The following is a 20,842-nucleotide window of genomic DNA, read 5'->3' as shown; positions in this document are numbered from 1 at the left end:
GACCCTGGTAGCGGAAGAACTGTATTCATGCCTTTTGTGTACATTGCACAAAGAAGAAGATCTAGGAACTGTGCAAGTTAAAAATACAAAATAATAACGTTGGCTTTGGATTCATGCTGAGCTTAGAATAAACCCGCTTATTTGAGTAACCACAAGACAGGGAGGCAAGTACCCATTCCTTAAAATATACCACTATTAAAATGCCAGCACTCTGCTGTCACTTGCATGGCTATAAAAGATTCTGATTCAGCATTTGCTGGACCCAGCTCTATTTTGGGACAATACAGTTAAAGTCTGTCTTGTTTTCTCCTCCTCAGCCCTCTTGTGCTATTTGTAGGCACCTAGGATTGAGCATCTGTCGCCGGCACAAGCACATGGCTGGAGATCTGGCTTGTAGCCTAAGGGTCCATTCACACGACCGTAGGCCGTTCGTGACCGTATTGCAAACTGCAAACTGTGGTTCCGCAATATACGGGCACCAGTCGTGTGAATCCCGTATCGCGGATGCGGGCCCATTGACTTGAATGGGTATGCAATCCTCAAGATACGGCGCGGAGGCACTGATCAGAAGCACTCAGAAGCACTTCAGTGGGCTTTTTGGTCCATGCTTTCGGACTGCAAAAGATAGGACAAGTTATATCTTTTGCCATATATTGTGGATCGCGGACCCATTCAAGTCAATGAGTCCGCGCCGCAATACAGGATTCACATTGCTGGTGCCGGTGCATTGTGCAAATTGCAGTCTGCAGCACGGGCATGGACGGCTTTCGTTCATGTGATTGTACCCTAAGGCTGAACTGCAGGCTCTAATGCAAGTTATTAGAACTCCACCCGTTTTACCTGCAGTGCTCTATGGGTACTAACTAGAGATAAGCGAATCTGTTCTAATGAATCAACTAGCCTCATTGGCCAAACTTCTTTACCTGTGGGGTGCTGTCCTCACAGGTGGAGAAGCACCCACCTGCAGTATGATTGACAGGGCCAGCCCTGTCAATACCGTGCCTGTGCCCCTGCCAAAGCTCAAATTCGGCTTCAGGAGCAGCTATTACGCACATTCCACTACACTTTGCTTATCTCTAGTACTAACCTGTGTTGTGGTTAGATGTTTAACCACCAAGAATTATCCTAATTATTAAGCTCTTCTCAAAGGTAACGACCACCATGTCAGGTTTCCTGATGCAGTTTTGGAAGCCAAAACCAGGAGTAAATTCAGAAAAGAGGAGAAGTTGTATCTTTCTTTTATACTTTCTCCCCTTTTATGATCCACTCCTGATTTTAGCTTCCAAACCTGCATCAGGAAACCTGACCGTGTCGCGGTCCCAGAAGACTGTATGACTGTAGACTATGACGTGGCGAGGAGCCCCTTTGGAAAGAACAATCTGAGACTAAGTTCACACCTGTTCAGTGTCTCAATTGAAGACTCCTTCAATAATATCAGACAAAAAAGGCCCGCCTGCAGGATAATCTGGTAAATGATGGGTTCCCTAAGGGAAACCCAACGAACTCCATTAAAGTCGATGAGTTAGAATAGTCAAGTAAAAATAATAATAGTCCAAGAGCGTGCCCACAGATTCCTTTTAAGACTTTGGGTAGATTTATCATTCTGAATTCTGGCTATTATTGGCAGATTTTTATGGGGGCAACAATAGAGCCCACGTTGCATTTCAACCAGATTTACCAGCAATATATATATAGGAAAGGTAAAGGTGGATAGAACATGCAAAAAGACTGCACACAAGATGATCGCTCAAGGGCGTATATTTGTCAGTGATATTTTAGGCGGAAATACTGTTTATTCATATATAGTTTCTGCACATATGTTGTAGAAATGAAAACCTGCTCTAATTACATACATTTGATTCCTCGTAGATTTTTGTCTGGAAATATCTTCTCTACTCTCAGTCCTGAGGTGTTTGATGAGCTTCCTTCCCTGAAACTTGTGTGAGTATTTGTATTGTGTAGTCTCCACATGTATTAGTGTCCATCCGAGCAAATACTGACATATACTTGTCTCTGTGTAGGGACTTTTCCACAGATTTCCTAACCTGTGATTGTCACCTGCAATGGACAGCTGCCTGGGCCAGAAATGGTTCTGGTAAGATCTCAGATAGGACGTTTTGCTCATACCCAAGTGCACTAAGAGACCGACCATTGAGGAACCTGAAGGAAAGTCAGCTAATTTGTGGTAAGGAGTCGATATGATTCACTTATGTAAGGACACCATGTCCTGTTGGGGTTATAGGAAACTAACCAGTTTTGGGACATATGGTTATGATGGTTTTTGATCATAGGAGGGACTCCAGAGCTCCATACACACCAGCTCATCCCATCATTGCGACAAGTTGTGTTTCAAGGTGACCGAATACCTATTCAATGTACAGCAAGTTACATGGGTAATACCAGTCAAATAATCTGGTATCATAATGGGAAGCGGGTGGAAGAGGATGAAGAACAAGGGATCATACTGGAGGAGACAATTATCCATGACTGCACCTTCATTACAAGGTATGTGGCAGCTTGAGAGCATTTTTTTTTGTCATCCTGTGTTTCTAAACAGGTTTGAATTATTTGGTGTGCTAATTTCAGCCCTCAGCCAAGATGCCAGTCTAGACTTTCAGGTAAGCTCATATACAACAGTAATACATTTGATGTATGCTACATGGCACGGGAATACAAGGGAGTCTATCAGCAGTTTTAAAGGGCATCTGTCAGCAGATTTGTACCTATGACACTGTCTGACCTGTTACATGTGCGCTTGGCAGCTGAAGACATCTGTGATGGTCCCATGTTCATATATGCCGGCACTTCTGAGAAAAATAATGTTCAATATATGCAAATGAGCCTCTAGGAGCAACAGGGGCGTTGCCGTTACACCTAGAGGCTCTGCTCTCTCTGCAACTGCCACACCCTCTGCACATTGATTGACAGGGCCAGTGTAAAAGTGATCATGCCTGCCTGGCCCTGTCAATCCAAGTGCAGAGGGAGCGGCAGTTGCAGAGAGAGCAGAGCCTCTAGGAGTAGGATGCAACAGGTAGGCAATTTCATAGGCACAAATCTGCTGACACACACACCCGGACTCCTCAGTCATGCAACAAGCTATGTTTAAATAGCTTTACCCCTCAGCTATATACCTCTCTCAGCAGGTTTAAGGGGTAATAACTGCTGGCAGACTCCCTTGAAATGCCTGTGCAATGTGGTATACATCACATATATTACTATTGTATATTAGCGTACAGTACCTGAAACTTTAGACTGGCATCTAGGTGGCGGACTAGTAAAGCAAACCAAATAGTTCAAACCTGTTGAGGACCCCATGATGACAAAAAAAGGAACCAGTCATAACTGCTGATAGGCTCTCTTTAAAGAACACCAAAGAGAGAATCCCTCTGGCATGCCCCTTTAGGTTTTGCATTAGGTGTAACACAGTGCATCAGTTTTGAATGTGACACGTGAAATGCATACATGACGGGGGCATGCAGCTCTGGAGCATGTTCAGCTCGGGGAGAGCAAGAATGTCTTGTTTACATTTAATGTCTGAGTTTAAATTTAGCAAATGGCTCTGGTATTACGGCCCCGCATCCTGCCGACTCCAGCCCTGATAAACTGTTTATTCCTAGCTGGCAAATCAGCCGTTTCCTCTCAGCGTGGAGGCACATCCTGTGCGTTCAGGGACTCCTATCGGATGTCCAATTCCCCTGCCAAGGTGCACCAAGAAACTGAGCAATTGACGGCATATCAGAGTCACTTGGCCCACCTAGTCTGTGCATGTTTAATTGTTATAGCACCGGCAAAATAACACTTGGAAATAAAAACAGTGTACGCACATTCTTCATCCGAGTCCACCCGAAGACTGTAGTGCGGTGTGTAAACTATTGTTAATTTTTGCTCATTACAGTTCCCTATACAACCTAGGGCAGAGATGGCCAACCTGCGACTCTCCAGCTGTTGCAAAACTACAACTCCCAGCATCCCCACACTGCCAACAGCTGTTAGCCTACAGCAGGGCATGGTGGGAGTTGAAGTTTTACAACAGCTGGAGAGTCGCAGGTTGGCCATCCCCGACCTAGGGTAAGGCCCTTAAAGGGGTATACCAGGATTGCATCCCTTTTAGAGTAAGCCCCCTAGCGTGTTGTACCTAAGGAAATAATCATACTCACCTGCTCCCCGCGGCAGACACCCAGCTTTCATCGCCAGGATCGGAGATAACTCCTGTCCTGCCTGTTTAACCACTTAGTTGTCACAGTCAATAGTGACCGCAGCATCTGATTGGGTAGATAGAGGGAGGTAGATCACTCCGTCCTCTGATCGGCATCTTGCAAATGCATTTTTGGGCTGCTGAGCACTTAACATGGCAGCCAGGGGCTTTCTGTAGGGTACCAGGCCTGTCATGTCCTGACCGCTACTACATTCTGCCTCTAAAACAGTAGTTCATTCTAACAACCTGATCTGGGGTAATAGCCCATGAATTAACCCGCGCTGTGAACACTGTAGAACAAGTCGTTTCTAGTCAATGAAAATTAATTAATTTACTGTATGTTTTCTTTTTAACCAGTTGAAGACTGGGCCCTTTATTCAATTTTCCCTGGCCAGGCGCATTATTCTTTTTTTTTTAGTACATATGTCTTTTAAAGCCATAATTTATTTCCTTTCAGTGATGTAAATTTATGTAAATTATCTTTGTGCCTTTTTTGGTCATACATGGGGCTTTATTTTTATGACATTTTTATTTTCGTTTTTTTTTGTGTTTTATAAACAGGAACAATTTTAAAAAGGATAAAATAGTGTTTTTCACATTTCTCTTGTTGATAGCAAAACATGCAACTATTTTTTTTCCATTATGTCCCCTTTCCATAAGAGTCCTTTTCATATATGGGATGTATGGGTTATGGTTGCTGAGGGCTGGGCTAGAAGCTGCAGTGTAGTGTGTGGTGCCATCTTTTTTATTTTTTTTTTTTCATTTACGGTAATTTTTTTATTTTTATTTTGTCTTTATTATTTTTTTATTTTACCCCCATAAGGTCATAACATACTTTTGGGGGGCATTTTATCTTAACATTTTTTTTATTGCTGATTTCTCCTGTAATTGGGGCTGAACTGGGACTGAAACGGCATTGCTTGTTGAGCACTGTATACAGAACAATGAGAAAGGCAGGGACGGTGAAAAACCATCCGTGCCTTCTCTATAGGGAGCACGGCTGTCACGGATAGCCAGCTCCCCGCTCCTGCAGCTGCACGATCAGCACAGATCTCTGCAAGGAGGTTTTAAAATGTCCGTACAGAAATGAAAGACGACCGCCCGGACGCATATAGTCAATGGGCTGTCGGGAAAAGAGGTTTTAAAGTAGTAAACATAACGAAAACCAGATAAATTTGGTGTCTCCATAATCGTACTGACCCACAGAATATGGTAAAATGTCATTATTACCATACAGTGAACACCATAAAAACAATGGTGGGATTGCATTGTTTTTCACAGTCATCCCCAAGAATTATTTTAAAAGTTTTACAATTCACCTAATGTCCCCCCAAATGGTTCCATTAAAAATAGGTGTCCCTCATAAAACAAGCCCGCATATACGAATAAAAAGTTATGGTTTTTCAAAATCACCGAGCCACTAGGATAGGTCCTTAATAGGTTTAAAGGACCTCAATCCTGGAATATCCCTTTAAGTTTGCAATACAGCATGCTACCATTCTGTGGCAAATGAAAAATCTCTAGACTAAGACTAGACTAGACTAAACATGTGGCAGATTTACCATAGCGGTTGATGCTGGATCTTGACACACTACACACAAGTTTACAGAAACCAAATTTAAAGGGGGTCTTCTCATCTTGCAGTTACTCAGTCCCAACCACCAGCCGGCACTTGCTGTTTCCGTGGCACCCGCTGCTTGCTGTGCCATGCTGTTTCCGTAGCTCCCATGCAACGCAATGGGAGCTACTGAACAGCGAGCGCCACCGCTCTCTGCTGTTCCCCCGCTGGCTGGTGGTCAGAACTGTATCTCATCTCTCCTTAGTAATGGCAAGATGAGACAACTCCTTTAAGTCAGCATTTGGTGGCTTAGTTTGTATCACAATTTTGACCCACGTTGATGCATTTTAAGCGTGCCCTTTTCCGCGAATCTACATCCCTTTCTCTTAAGCCACACCCCCTTATCAAGCAAGGAGCAAAAAGTATCTAAAACACATAATAAATCGGGTGCATAGTATGTAAGCCAGGGTTCTTTTTTAGCACACATTACACATTACGCCATGATTCAGGCACATTTAGCTTGTAAGGCTAAGGCTACACAGCAACATGTGTCGCGCTACCTTGATGTCGCACCTATGTCGTGTGACATATTTCATAATGATAGTCTATGGTGTCTCACTGCGACATGCTGCGACTGGATTTTTTGCGACTGTCTGTCTGACTGTCATGTGGCAGCATGTCGCAGGGCAACACCATAGACTATCATTATAAAAATTGTCGCGCGACTTCTGACACCGTGTAGCCCTAGCCTAAATCTCGCCCAGTGTCATCATATATATATATATATATATAGACACTTTGCAAGTAGCTATGGTGAGAGCGCCAAGAAAATAAAAAAGAACCATAGTCACCACTGTGCACGCTCTGTACCCGCACAAGCTGCTTGCAGGCTAGGCTCTGTTCAGACCGCTCTCTCTGGTTATGTTCGGCTCCTGCATCTGGAAGGTATCTACATGTATACTGTATGACGTATGTGTATCTAGATGTATCCCGATGGACTTCTATAGGCCAGATGTTTTTGTCGTATGTTTGGCTGCTTCACATCTAGTTACCTTTATGTAGCCGAACTGAAATGTCTACGCAGCAGGATAGCAGAAGACGAAAAAACCTTGACAAGTATGTTTTTGTAAAATTGAACTCATATATACGCAGTTGTATAGAATTAGGCATGCATATATAGGAAATTGTTTTTTTTTTAACTACCCTATAATCATGGCCAAACTTTCATATAGCGCAGAACTATGTTTTTTTTTTTAAATTTTATTGGTGAGACCAACTAGGTAGATGAGTTGAGAGCGCCTCCATGTGGTAAGTTGAAAAATACCATCAAAGAGGCAATATGAATATATATTTATAGGATAAGAGTAGTCACTGGAGTAGTTACTGGTATACAGCTGATATACAGACCAGTACATCCTGACACACTGGCCACAATCATATTGGGACCAGTATAGAACTACTGGGGTTAATCACGGAAACCAGAGTTCAGCGGACACGTGGAAAATGAAGTATGATGAAGTGAAAGATGGCTTCTGATTGGTTACCAAGGACAAAGTCAATATGTCTCATAGCAACCAATCACAGCACAGCTTTCATTTGTCAAGGGAGCTATAAGAAATAAAAGCTGAGCAGTGATTGGTTACTATGGGCGACAAAGAGTCTTTCTTTTATACGCTCCCTCCAGTTTTTTGGTAGCACCTTTATACCGAAACCTCTTAGTATGAACTTTATCACTTTGTCAGATCTTACAATAAGGGCTCATGCACACAAACGTATTTTCATTCCGTGTCTGTTCCCTTTTTTTTTGTGGACCGTATAAAGAACCATTCATTTCAATGGGCACGCAAAAAAAACGGAAGATGCTCCGTGTGCATTCCGTTTCCGTATGTCCGTATTTCCGTTCCGCAAAAAATAGAACATGTCCTATTATTGTCCGCATTACAGACAAGGAAAGGACTGTTCTATTAGGGGCCAGCTGTTCCGTTCCGCAAATACTGGATGTCGTCCGTATTTTTTGCGGATCCATTTTTTGCAGACCGCAAAATACATACGGTCGTGTGCATAAGGCCTAAATGAAATATAATGGGGGAGATTTATCAAAAGTGTTGTAAAGAAAAACTGTCTACAGCAACCAATCGGATTCTACCTTTCATTTATCAGAGTACCGTTGGAAAATGAAAGGTGGAATCTGATTGGCTGTTATGGGCAACTAAGCCAGTTTTTCTTTACTCCATTTTTGATAAATCTCCCCAATGGGTTTCACAGCCATGAAAGAAGAGCGCTGGCCATTTTCCACGTATTGCCCCTCATTGTAAGCCAGGCAACCTTCATCCACTGTTCACATATTTCTTCCCGCTATTCATAAATGTCATTCACTGGCTTGGCTGGGGACTCTGTGATACATTTTTAGTTTATCCGGTTCCAGTCTGCTTTCCAGCAAAGCTTTTTTCTCCCCCATTGTGACACAATCCTGGTGCTCAGACAAAACGTATACATCATATGGAGTTTATGTGTAGCAGACAATGTGAGAGCTGCTGCCAAGGCCTCCAGACTACTACACTGAATCATTGACACCAGGCTTCACGTCCAGTTCAGTTCGGTTCACATGTGCTCAGTGTTTCATTCTGGGCAGCAAGCTGTACATATATACAGTCTGTCCGTCCGCTATCGTATCAGGAGACGTCTGTCAGTTTTTTATGTTCTCTAAATAGTGGAATATATAACCCTTTAAGCCCTGGAGGATTTGCTTTTTTTGCATTTCCGTTTTTCACTCCCTGCCTTCCTTGACACATAGCCGTATAACAGCTTGTTTTGTTGTGTGGAATAAGTTGTACTTTCATCGGTGGACCCAGTCTCTAATACCATAATCAAATATACAGGAAGAAAAAATTACTACCTCTGGTGGGCCCCGGGACCTCCAGTCTAAGGGCTGTCCGCAAATCGAGGATGCCGTGCAAAGCGCGGATACCGGCTGAGAACCTGCACTTCTTCACAAATGTCCTATCCTTGTCCGCAAAATGGACAAGAATAGGACATGTCCTATATTTTTGCTGGGCCATGGAACGGACTTACAGATGTGGACAACATCTGCCAAAAATGCAAACAGGATGCGGGCAAAAACCACGGTCATGTGCATGAGCCCTAACAATGTACTTGTTGATGACCTATCTATACCTTGGCTTTAGATTGACCATTACAAATCCCTAGTTAAAGGGGTCGTTCAAAAATTGGGGATGGCCACGCATGGCATGAGAATAAAAAAAAAAACACTCACCCAGTTCGCTTGCCCCGGTTCCTACTGCGCAGCTCCTGTCCTCAGCTGGCTGAAAGTGTGACGTTCTGTCTACATGCACGTCCCCGCTCCTGACCAATCAGTGACCTCAGTGTTGATGAATATAGTAGCGCTATATAAGTGCGTAAAATAAAATACATTTGTCATTCTGGAGTCCAGAAAAACAACCCCCATGGAAGCTGCAGTGGTTTCCCAGAAGCAGTTATGTCTCAGCTAAAATGAATTTTTAAGTAATGGACAAAGGACAAACATCTCAAGAACATACGTTACTGGTAATTAGGCGCTACATTAATATTGTTATAAAGCTGCCATTCACAATCTATATCTCATTAGTTTGCAGGGGAAATTGAGACGGCGCTGTCAGGGTCAATGTCTTCACTCTGCTTCCTTAAGGCGGCTGGAATGGTAGCTGGTCAGGAGTCTTGGAGAGAATTATGTGAGGGGAGGAGAGTTAGGAAGGTTAAGAGTTTTTATTTCCTGAACATAATATCACATAAATCATAAGTCAGATACTACTCATAGATACGCTGATTTGTGTGGCAGGCCTCTGAACAATGGCGACCTCACTCATTTTTATAGTGGCAAAAACATAGCAGTCTTTCGAGGGTTAACTCAGGACATTTACACAGTCTGGTTCTTAGCTTTGCAGACTTGCCTGTGCTTGACTTCTTTACCTCTCATGATTTGCTTACTGTGGTGTCAAGTCTTTAGAACTTTCTAGACTTCTGGACGAGGCCGAGGCTAGGTGAAGACTTTTTGTAGCACTACTGATGATCTGAACTATTCACTGGCAGCTGCAATCCAAAATGATTGGCCTCATGCACACGACCATATTTTGTATCCGTGTCCAGTCCGCGTTTTTTGCAGATTGCACACAAACCAGTTCATTTCTAGGGGTCCGCATCCGTGTGTCGGTTCTACAGATTATATAACATGTCTTATTCTTGTTCGTATTGCGGACAAGATACTAATTTCTAGTAATGGGTGTAAGAAAAATGCGGGGTGCACAGAGAAGGTGTTCATATTTTGTGGATCCATGGTTTGCAGACTACAACACGGACATGGTCGTGTGCATGAGAACAGTCTTATCCTTGTCTGTAAAATGGAACACGTGATTCGCCCATGTTCTCCACGGAACGGACATACAGATGCGGACAGCACACTGTGTGCGGATCGGATGTGGTCAAAAACCAGGGTCATGTGCATGAGCCCTTATGCAGAGTATGCCTTTTAGACTGCAGATGTAGCTGCATAAGGGTATATTCACAAAAAGCAGTTGAGGTGATGGTGATAAAAACTGAACCAAAACTGCATGAGAAAAGCGACAGCATCGAAAAATGCAGCAAAATCACGTGTGTTTTTTTCCCATCACTATGTGTGAATTTATCTTAAAGGACTAGCTATACCCATCTTCAAAAATGATGGTATGTCGCTAGGATATGCCATCAGTGTCAGATAGGTGTGGGTCCCACCTCTGGGACCTGCTCCCATCATGTATGATGGCGGCACATGGATCCCTGTGGATCTTTCGGTGTACCACACTGCCACCTCCTGTATGAAGCTCTCCATGTCCATTAGGGCCTAAAGCTAACATCAAATGTCAAGAATAAAAAAAAAAAACATAAGTAATGAAGCAAACACACAAAAACACTGTCTTATCAATGTTCTATTCCACTGGTACTATACTAAATGCCCTTTCGGAAAAAAGAAACATGGGAACCTATGGGATCATCAGTTTAAGGGGTTTTTCTAAATGTTGCAGGAGAAATGTGTGCCTACCACAGCATCTGTTTCCGAAGTGGCTTGGAGCTGGTGTGCCTCTGATTTCCTGAGTGCTCCTTTACAAAAGCTTGGCCAGTGACACATATACAAAGTAATGAAGTCATTATAGGGAACAGGGATCCATCTTTAAATCGTATGTGTTTATTTCCAGCATTCCCAGGATTATTTTTTCTTTCCGCCCAACTATGCGAGATTTATTTGTATGCCTCCTGGAGGTGACTTCCCTTTTGCAATGACAAAAATAGATCATGTTCCTCAAATTGTCTTTCCTACTTTCTGTTTTACTTAGATTTTATCAAAAGACATATCATTTTAAACAATGACCTGCGCTTACTTCCAGTAGATCTAGTGCAGTATTTACAACCTCATGACCCTCATCAATCTGACTCTAATCTGAAATATAGTGGAAAGTTAAAGGGGTTGTCTGAGTGTTTTATACTCATGACGTATCCTCAGCATAGGTCGTCAGTATAGAATCGGTGGGGGGTCTGACTCTCGATACCCCTGCCGATCAGCTGTTTGAAGTGGCCACGGAGCTCCAGGGAGTGCTGTGGCCTCTTCCTAGTCCAGTGACGTCACATTCATCAGTCACGTGGCCTAGGCACAGCCGAGTATCTTTTAAGTGAAAGAGGCTGAGCTACGAAACCAAGCATAGATGCTAAGAAATGGACTGTGCATGGTAAGCTACAAGGAGGCCATGGTGCTCACCGGAGCAGCACGTCCTCTTCAAACAGCTGGTTTGGTGGGGTGCTGGGTGTCAGACCCCACCGATCAAATACTGATGATCTAACCTGTGGATAGGTCATCAGATTTAAACATTTGGAAAACCCCTTGTAAGAGGTTTGGCCAGGAGCATGAAAAATTTTGAAGTTGCATTTTGGTATTTTGATCTCTTTTTGGTAACCCTATATAGCAGAGGTAAGGTGGGATATAAACAGATGGACTTCCATGTGCATTTCCGAGGAGCAGAGACTAGATGTGTCATTCCTTATCTTTCTACTTGGTTCCAGATATCCTGAGATGAATGGAGCAAGGCGACAGTCTTGTGTTACGAGAGAGGAACACAAAGGTTTGTCTTTCAAAGCTGGTCATTTTGCGCTACTCATCTCTGGATATTAGAACCAAAAGAAAAGTTAAGGAAAGATGCATCTATACTTTGCCCATGGTGCATATAATTGGCAAGCCAAACCGCATATTCTCAGTGGATGCAACAGCAATTCCAGCCTTTTGTAGGTGACATCCTTGATGATGTAGCAATGAACAGTACAAGACGTGTCAGGGTCAGTGCATACTGCAGAATATAAGAAATGTGAATCACAGTGAAATGTCTTTGAGACAACCACTTAAATTTGTTCTGAAAAATATGCCGCTAGAAAATGGTTTTCTCAAAGGAAGGGGCCAATGTACATAGGATATACAGAAATAAAAATCTGCCACACTAACCTTCTTTCCATAAATTGTTTCCGCAGTGGTCTGATCCTCTCCAACATCTTACTTTCTGCTAATGGTGAGTGGGAGTGTAGCGTATCTACCAAATATGGCAACATCAGCAAGAAAGTGGAGCTAGTGGTTTTGGAAACTTCTGCATCATACTGTCCAGCAGATAGAGTGACCAACAACAGAGGAGACTTCAGGTACGGCTTCTCCTTCAGTCTAGCCATAAGTCTGCTGTCATAGAAACCATCTACTTATATAACATTAAGATCAACTGAACCCAAGGGGTTAACAATGGCTTTCCAAGTAAAGGATGGACAGGCCAGATTTTTCATAATAGAAGCTATGTTCCTATATGACAACCATATACAGGTTTTCTTGACGAGACAACCTGTTTAAGAAATTTGTTTTAGTGTTTATTCATGTTTGTTATTTAGTGCTTATTCATATTTAAAGATGAAACCTATAAGGCCTTCTACATGTGACAATTTTTGCAAACAAGGTGGTAAAACCAACCCATGGGTTTTACTCATGTCCATATTTTTCATTAAATCCTGTGCCTGTGGTGGCATCTGTTGTGGGGTGTCCCTCCCAGTTATATATCCTTGATCTGTGATTCTAGGATGCTGCTGCTCACCCTACAAACTGCCATGTGTATTTTAGGCTACTTTTTAGGCTACTTTCACACTCGTGTTTTGGCTTTCCGTTTGTGAGATCCGTCTAGGGCTCTCACAAGCGGTCCAAAACGGTTTTTCAGTTTTGCCCTAATGCATTCTGAATGGAAAAGAATCCGCTCAGAATGCATCAGTTTACCTCCGATCAGTCTCCATTCCGCTCTGGCACAATAGAAAACGGATCCGTCTCCCATTGACTTTCAGTGGAGTTCATGATGGATCCATCTTGGCTATGTTACAGATAATACAAACGGATCAGTTCATGACTGATGCATGCGGTTGTATTATTGTAACGGCTCAGTTTTTGCAGATCCATGACGGATCCGCCCAAAACGCGAGCCTTACTCCATATCCTTATCTTCTTTGGATCCTCTTCCTCCTTTCTACATACATCTGCTCTGTACAACCTCCTGCTGCTATAAAGTGCTGAAACATTGAGAGAAGGGAGGGGGAGAGCAGAGAGAGAGGCCTAATAAACAGGAGCAGTGCTCAGATTCAGCAGCACCACTGCCCTTCTATCTTGCAAGGGATTGGAATGGGGAGCCAAAGTATCTGTGTGGGTTTATTGTAGTTTCCTCAGCCTATTCTTAGTTGTTAACTGTATTGTCACAGTGGAGCAGATTTTCTATAGCAAATGCAGAATTATGGAAACCATGCCTTACACCACATTTATTAAAGGCTATAAACACCTCCAGGGGCAGTTTTATTTATTATTGCATTCTACTTGTTTTGGCCTAAAAATTATTTCTTGCAATTAGTCTTTATTAAAGCCATATTCTTATCAGGTCAGAAGATTAGAGATAAGAGCTCTACATGAGCTGTCATCTGACCAGACTCATCTGACCGATAGGATAGGTCATCAATATGAGATCAGCGGGGGTCCGACACCCAGCATCCCCATTAATCAGCTGAAGAGAAAGCAGCGGCTGTCTTTTCTTTACTAATGTGATGGCAGTTGTGACAGTGAGCAGGTATAATTACAGCTGCTCACCACTACAGTTGCAACGACAAGCAAGTGAACAGTAAAGAGAAGGCAGCGCCCGTACGAGCGCTGCTTACTCTTCAAACAGCTGATCGCTGGGAGAGCAGGCAGTCGGCCCCTGCTGATCTGATATTGATGACCTATCCTGAGGATAGGTCATCAATATAAAAAGTGGACGACCCCTTTAGGGGTTTTAAAACCTTTCCTGTTGTGTTCAACAAGGCATACCTTAAAGTCGGTATAGCTTAGCAGGAAAGAGTGTGTTTTAAAATTTGGCGATGTGCACCAAAATCACACCAGAAGTTTGGTGCAAAGTAAGCCAACTAATAGGTGGTATAAAACAATTGGGAGAGACCAGATGCACCAGATTTATCATCCAGCATCAGCCACAAATATAAATCAGGTGCATTTTGAGACTGTTTAGTAGAACTGTCTAAATCTTAGACATTATTTCTGCCCCAGTAATTTGTAAAGTCCAGACATGGGATTATTCAGCAATTATTACTTTTGCATTTCTCCACAAATCTAGGTAGTCATCTTAGAACAGATCTAGTACTGGTCTTGCCCAAAGTATCCAAATCGGTTTCATTGCCTATTATTTCAGCAGTTAACTGTCAATGCTCTGGTCATCTAGATCATTATTAGATATCATGATTTATAGCACTGGTGCCTTGCAGCGCTGGAGTCCTAGGTTCGAATCTGACCAAGGACAACATCTGCATGGAGTTTGTATATTCTCCCCGTGTTTGTGTGGGTTTCCTCGGGTACTCCAGCTTCCTCCCACAATCCAAAGACATACTTATAGGGAACTTAGATTGTAAGCTCCAGTAGGGACAGAGAGTGATGAAAATGTCTGCAGAATATGTAAGCGCTATATAACTAAGTAAAATTAATAATAAATGAAGTCCTGTTCTACTGTCACGAACCAGCGGGTGTGAACCCACTGTGCCACGTGTCCTACCTCCTCTAAGGGCGTTGTCTAAGTGAACCTCTGGATCTTCACAGTACCCCTGATGTTGGGGGTAGACTTTCCTGAGGGGAACACCAGGTTGCTACCTCTTGAGGAGGATAGGTACACGAGGCAGCTGGTCTAGGCGGACCAGGAGGTACCTGAGAAAGGTACCAGAGGTGCAGGACCGAAGGATGAGGCAGAGGCGTAGTCAAACAGGCAAAAGGTCAGGGCAGGCGGCACAGGTAGAGGTCAGGCAATCCGGGTCGGCAGCAGGAGAGTAAAGGCAAGCAGGTAGGGATATAACAGGTAGCAGAGTCCAGGAATACAGATACGAGTCAGGAAAACAAGAACACAAACTGAAAACAGGAACCTTAGCAGGACACAAGGACCTTGACACTGAGGCATCTGGGAAGGGGGCTGAGCCACTTATATATGCGCAGGAGGGCTAAGATAGGTCAGCGAGGTCACATGACCTAACCCATAAAGCCCAGGAAGTGACGCGCGCCAGCCCTTAAGGAAGTGCTGCGGGAAACAAGCAGCAAGCATGCTGTGGCCAGGGCTGAGAGCAAACTGTGGAGCGGATCCCAGAACAACAGTACCTACACAGACAGAGCCCAGGACTGCAGCAGTTAATGGGAAGCACTGGCGCAAATCACTGCTGAACACGGCTTCCGGGACCGCGGTGGAAAGCAGGGGAACAACGGCGCACAGCAGCCCCAAATGAACAGCGGAGTGATGAAAACTTTGTCAGCATCCTGCTAGATTACATACATTATTTGACAGGACAGAACTATACTTTTATGAAGGATAGAACTTTACTTTTATAAAGGATAAAACTTTACTTTTATAAAGGATAAAACTTTACTTTTATAAAGGATAGACCTTTACTTTGATAAAGGATAGAACATTACTTTTAAAAAGGATAGAACACTACTTTTATAAAGGATAGAACTTTACCTTTAAAATGGATAGAACTTTACTTTTATAAGGGATAGAACTTTACTTTTATAATGGATAGAACTTTACTTTTATAAAGGATAGAACTTTACTTTTATAATGGATAGAACTTTACTTTTCTAAAGAATAGAACTTTACTTTTATAATGGATAGAACTTTACTTTTATAATGGATAGAACTTTACTTTTATAAAGGATAGAACATTACTTTTATAAAGAATATAACTTTACTTTTATAAAGGATAGAACTTTGCTTTTATAATGGATAGAACTTTACTTTTATAAAGGATAGAACTTTACTTTTATAATGGATAGAACTTTACTTTTATAAAGAATAGAACTTTACTTTTATAATGGATAGAACTTTACTTTTATAAGGGATAGAACTTTACTTTTATAATGGATAGAGCTTTACTTTTATAAGGGATAGAACTTTACTTTTATAAAGAATAGAACTTTACTTTTATAATGGATAGAACTTTACTTTTATAAGGGATAGAACTTTACTTTTATAATGGATAGAGCTTTACTTTTATAAAGGATAGAACTTTGCTTTTATAATGGATAGAACTTTGCTTTTATAATGGATAGAACTTTACTTTTATAAAGAATAGAACTTTACTTTTATAATGGATAGAACTTTACTTTTATAATGGATAGAACTTTACTTTTATAATGGATAGAACTTTACTTTTATAAAGAATAGAACTTTACTTTTATAAAGGATAGAACATTACTTTTATAAAGGATAGAACATTACTTTTATAAAGGATAGAACATTACTTTTATAAAGGATAGAACATTACTTTTATAATGGATAGAACTTTACTTTTATAAAGGATAGAACATTACTTTTATAAAGAATAGAACTTTACTTTTATAAAGGATAGAACTTTACTTTTATAAAGGATAGAACTTTTGACAGACGACCATGTTTTACCCAAGAATGGGTAACATATTGGAGATTAGTGAAAGCTGCCATTTAGGAATCTGATTACTTCCGCCTGTTTGTTACAGCAGTAGTAATACCCTATTTTATAGCTGTTCTTCCGTGCGCTACATTAATTTGTATGGCACTAATATCAGATGCTGGTTATCCCTGTGACAGAAAAGAGGTGCTAATCTGCTGACAGTGCCGGGGAAGGGTCATTGCCACATTTACAAGCCATTTTATTTTATGACACAATGAATCATAGGGGTAGTCTAAAGGAAGTAATTGTACAGAAGATCTGAAATTTGTAGCCTGCGCTGGCATATGCTTAGTATATTAACTCCAGGGACAAAAGGAATGTAAAAACTCAGTTACTGTGTTTTATCTTAAGGAAATGATTGGGGTAAGTGGCTCACCCTCAGAGGACCATGTCGACCTCACCCCCTTAATAAAAAAAACAAAAACGAAACAAGAAATAATGTAAAAAAAAACATGACTGAAGAGACCCTTTAATAGATTGCGGAGCAGTTGGTGTTGGCATGGAAGGTGTTAAACTGGGCAGATTTGATCCCATCTGTAAGCTATTAAGAATGCAGTGAAGGCTCCTTTCACATGCTCTGTCCTGGCAGAAGGCGCAGGGCGTAAAACTCAAGGTGTTGGAATTTCGCTTGGCCATAGAATAAAGGCCTATATGCCGTGTGGAGCAAGCGCTCTCTGTTGCTTTATGGAATATAAATTATCAGTGCAGCCAATGTGGCTTCAATTAGCCGGTCCCCTCTCCTCCCACCGCGCTCCTTTCTTGTGCCTTCTGAAACAGAGAAGGATGTAGGAGTAGGTACCAAGGGAAATGAGAGATTTGCAGAGTTAATATCCAGGCAGAAGCCGTTACCAGATGTTACATCAAATCCTGCTTTATCTTCCTTTGGCGATGTTGGACATGCGACAGGGTTCAGAGACCAGGTGCTGACATTCTTAGGGGTCCAGGATGGATTTTGGATGGAGGCATGTTCATCTTTCTCCATAGTTGTTCATAGTGCCCCAGTCATAATGGGCATGCATGCCGCACCTACAGTAAGTGGATCATGGTGCAGAGGAACCTATAGCACTGTTCATCCTGAGCTTCCTGGTCGTTATTACACTTAAAGGGAATCTGTCACAGCGATTTTGGACTATTATCTACAGTAATACATAAGTCCATATCACTAATTTTCCTACTGCCTCCTATTCCCTCGCTGTCAGCGCTCAGAGCTGCGTTGAAATACATTGTCAGGACTGCTGCACATGCGCACATAATACATTGTCAGGACTGCTGCACATGTGCACATAATACATTGTCAGGATTGCTGCACATGCGCACATAATACATTGTCAGGACTGCTGCACATGCGCACATAATACATTGTCAGGACTGCTGCACATGCGCACATAATACATTGTCAGGACTGCTGCACATGCGCACATAATACATTGTCAGGACTGCTGCACATGCGCACATAATACATTGTCAGGATTGCTGCACATGCGCACATAATACATTGTCAGGACTGCTGCACATGCGCACATAATACATTGTCAGGACTGCTGCACATGCGCACATAATACATTGTCAGGACTGCTGCACATGCGCACATAATACATTGTCAGGACTGCTGCACATGCGCACATAATACATTGTCAGGACTGCTGCACATGCGCACATGAGTCTTCTCCATTATGTTAGAACTGCACAGCAGTCCTGACAATGTATTTCAGTGCAGCTCTGAGCGCTGACAGCAGGGAAAGGGGGCAGTAGGACAATAATCCATATCTGCAGTATTACTCATGTATTACTGTAGATAATAGTCCAAGATAAGGCTGACAGATTCCCTTTAAAGGAGTATTTCCATCTGGAACATTTATGGCATATTGATAGAATATGCCATAAATGATAGGTGCAACTCCCACCTCCAGGATCTGCTTCTATATTGAGAAATGAATGGCGCTACTTTTGCTATTTTCAGTATATATAAAAAGCACACAAATCAAGTGGGTGCACAGCCCTAAATAATACACATAAGTGGGTGCTACACTGCCATACCCATATATGAATGACCAAACACACAAAAAAGATGGTAGGCCATAAATTGCACACCAACAATGTATAATAATCAACTTTATTTAAATATTCAAAAATTCATACCCAGTTTAACAAAAACCCATAAAAACAATTAAAAACAGGCCCATCTGGGAGTTGTACAATACACAACCTCCATACAATACATGTAGACAAGCAGGTACACACATAATCATACAATAGGCAAAACCAGATAATTACCATCAGCACAAGGTATATACAACGCTGATGATGGGGCATACCTTTTACTTTTCAGATTTATGAATTTTTGCAGCATTTAGCAGTGTTTTTTGCAGTGTGTTTACCATGTTATTTTCATGCAGCCAGATGTTACATAAAAACACCAAAAGAGTGTAACAGCAGCCCAAGAAATTGCTGTTAAGTATCTACTGTATGGATCCTGCTAACCCTAATATGCAACATCTGTATGCATCGTATAAGATGGCAATTAGTGGTTGTCACTTTTTGGAAAATTCTGAATAATTAATGCCCCCTGGGATCGCCCTGACTCTGCCCGGGAACACCCACTTACAGGTGGGGTTACTGTTAACCCCAACCATTTTGTGCTTGGCACAGTCTGAACTTGGCGATACTGTCTCTGAAAATCAGGCAGACAGTCTCGGCAACTTTGGGACAGTTGGCAACTACAGGGGTCTTTTACTATTCTGAAATATGTCTAAATTAGGCGTATTTCAAGCATAGATTGCGGCGCAACTTTGCGACTTTGTCCAACTCGCGCCAGGTCTAAAATTGTGGCGTGGGCGGGGAAGGGCCGGCAGGTCCGTCTCATTCATCAAGGTCTAAATGTAAGACAGCTTCGAAGCTGTCTAATATTTAGAACTGGATCTGGATGCGCAAAAGTTATGGAGAGGCCTGCATCTCTTCATAATTTTGGCGGAACTACTGCCAGCTATGGGCCTTTATTAAAACCGACGTCTAAAACGCCGGTCTTAATAAATGTGCCCCTATGTGTATTTCCGTAGGCTTGTCATGTATACAGTATGCAGTTCAATAAAGCACACCTGCCTTTAAGTCTATTTTATTTTAATTGGGTTTCTTAGGAAAACTTTGTATTCTTAGCAAAAAATATAAATTTTACACCATTAGTTAGTTTTTTTTTGCATAGTTGATTAAGTATCTAGTTAATAGTCATTAAATTTAAATGTACAATAAATTAAAAAAAACAGTCCTCTACGTATTAACAAAGAGAACTGCAAAAATTGTGCGTTTTGCCATTTTCTGTATGTTTGTTGTTGAGGAGTTAACATGTTTGCTGCTTTCTGAAATGAACGTGATGATGGCTGCTTGTCTGCATAACATTTTCTTGTCCTTTGCTCCAGTCGGGCCCCCTGGTGGCTGTAACCACTTTAGCAGCGCTGGCACGATGACATATTTACTCTGATTTATTCCAGACATTCCAGTGCTCCGAGTATTATTTACTTGGGCTCTGCAGGAAAAACGATCAGTTTGAAATCAGTAACATCCCACAAAGCTCTGCCGCCAGTTCTCTTGATCAGAGTTTTCCATCTCAAACTTTTAAGATCTCGCCAGAGCTCCATGATTCTTCTGAGTAACAGACAATCAAAGTGTTTTTCCATTATATATAAAACCAGTCATGGCAGATCCAAGAAGTATTTTTATATTACACGTACGGTCAGCGTCATTGTGCACTGGTAGTAACCTGTCCTGGACGGTGGCCCATCGGTACCTTGTCTTTTATACTAATAATCTATGTAAAGTTACTGTAGATATACGAAGGGTGTAACCTTTCCTATCATATGGCACACGCTCTAAATTGTGTGAAAAATATTCTTCATTTCTCTAAGAATCTGAATACTTGTATAACTGCATATGCTTAAAAGTTTAGCATAGCCATTGAGTTATTCAATAAAATCTATCTGTATAGCGCCACCTGCTGTTTTTTTCTTTTAAAAATTTCTCTGTCCACTTCGCTGAGGTGGTCACACAAGCTC

General features: G+C 41.9%; 1 protein-coding gene across 1 annotated transcript in view; it reads left to right on the top strand.

Moving 5' to 3' along the window:
- The window catches only part of ADGRA2 (adhesion G protein-coupled receptor A2), a 160,962-nt gene that overhangs the window by 124,534 nt on the left and 15,586 nt on the right, over window positions 1–20,842 (top strand). The window contains exons 5-8 of the mRNA XM_040414381.1: window positions 1,870–1,941; window positions 2,022–2,185; window positions 2,292–2,505; window positions 12,297–12,461. Of these exons, the coding sequence (XP_040270315.1) occupies window positions 1,870–1,941; window positions 2,022–2,185; window positions 2,292–2,505; window positions 12,297–12,461 (615 nt within the window). The remainder of the gene's footprint in view (window positions 1–1,869; window positions 1,942–2,021; window positions 2,186–2,291; window positions 2,506–12,296; window positions 12,462–20,842) is intronic.

This window comes from Bufo bufo, chromosome 1 (genome assembly GCF_905171765.1).
Source record: "Bufo bufo chromosome 1, aBufBuf1.1, whole genome shotgun sequence".
NCBI lineage: Eukaryota > Metazoa > Chordata > Amphibia > Anura > Bufonidae > Bufo > Bufo bufo.
Note: the sequence above shows the minus strand (reverse complement) of the source record. Positions and strands in the feature narration are given on the sequence as shown.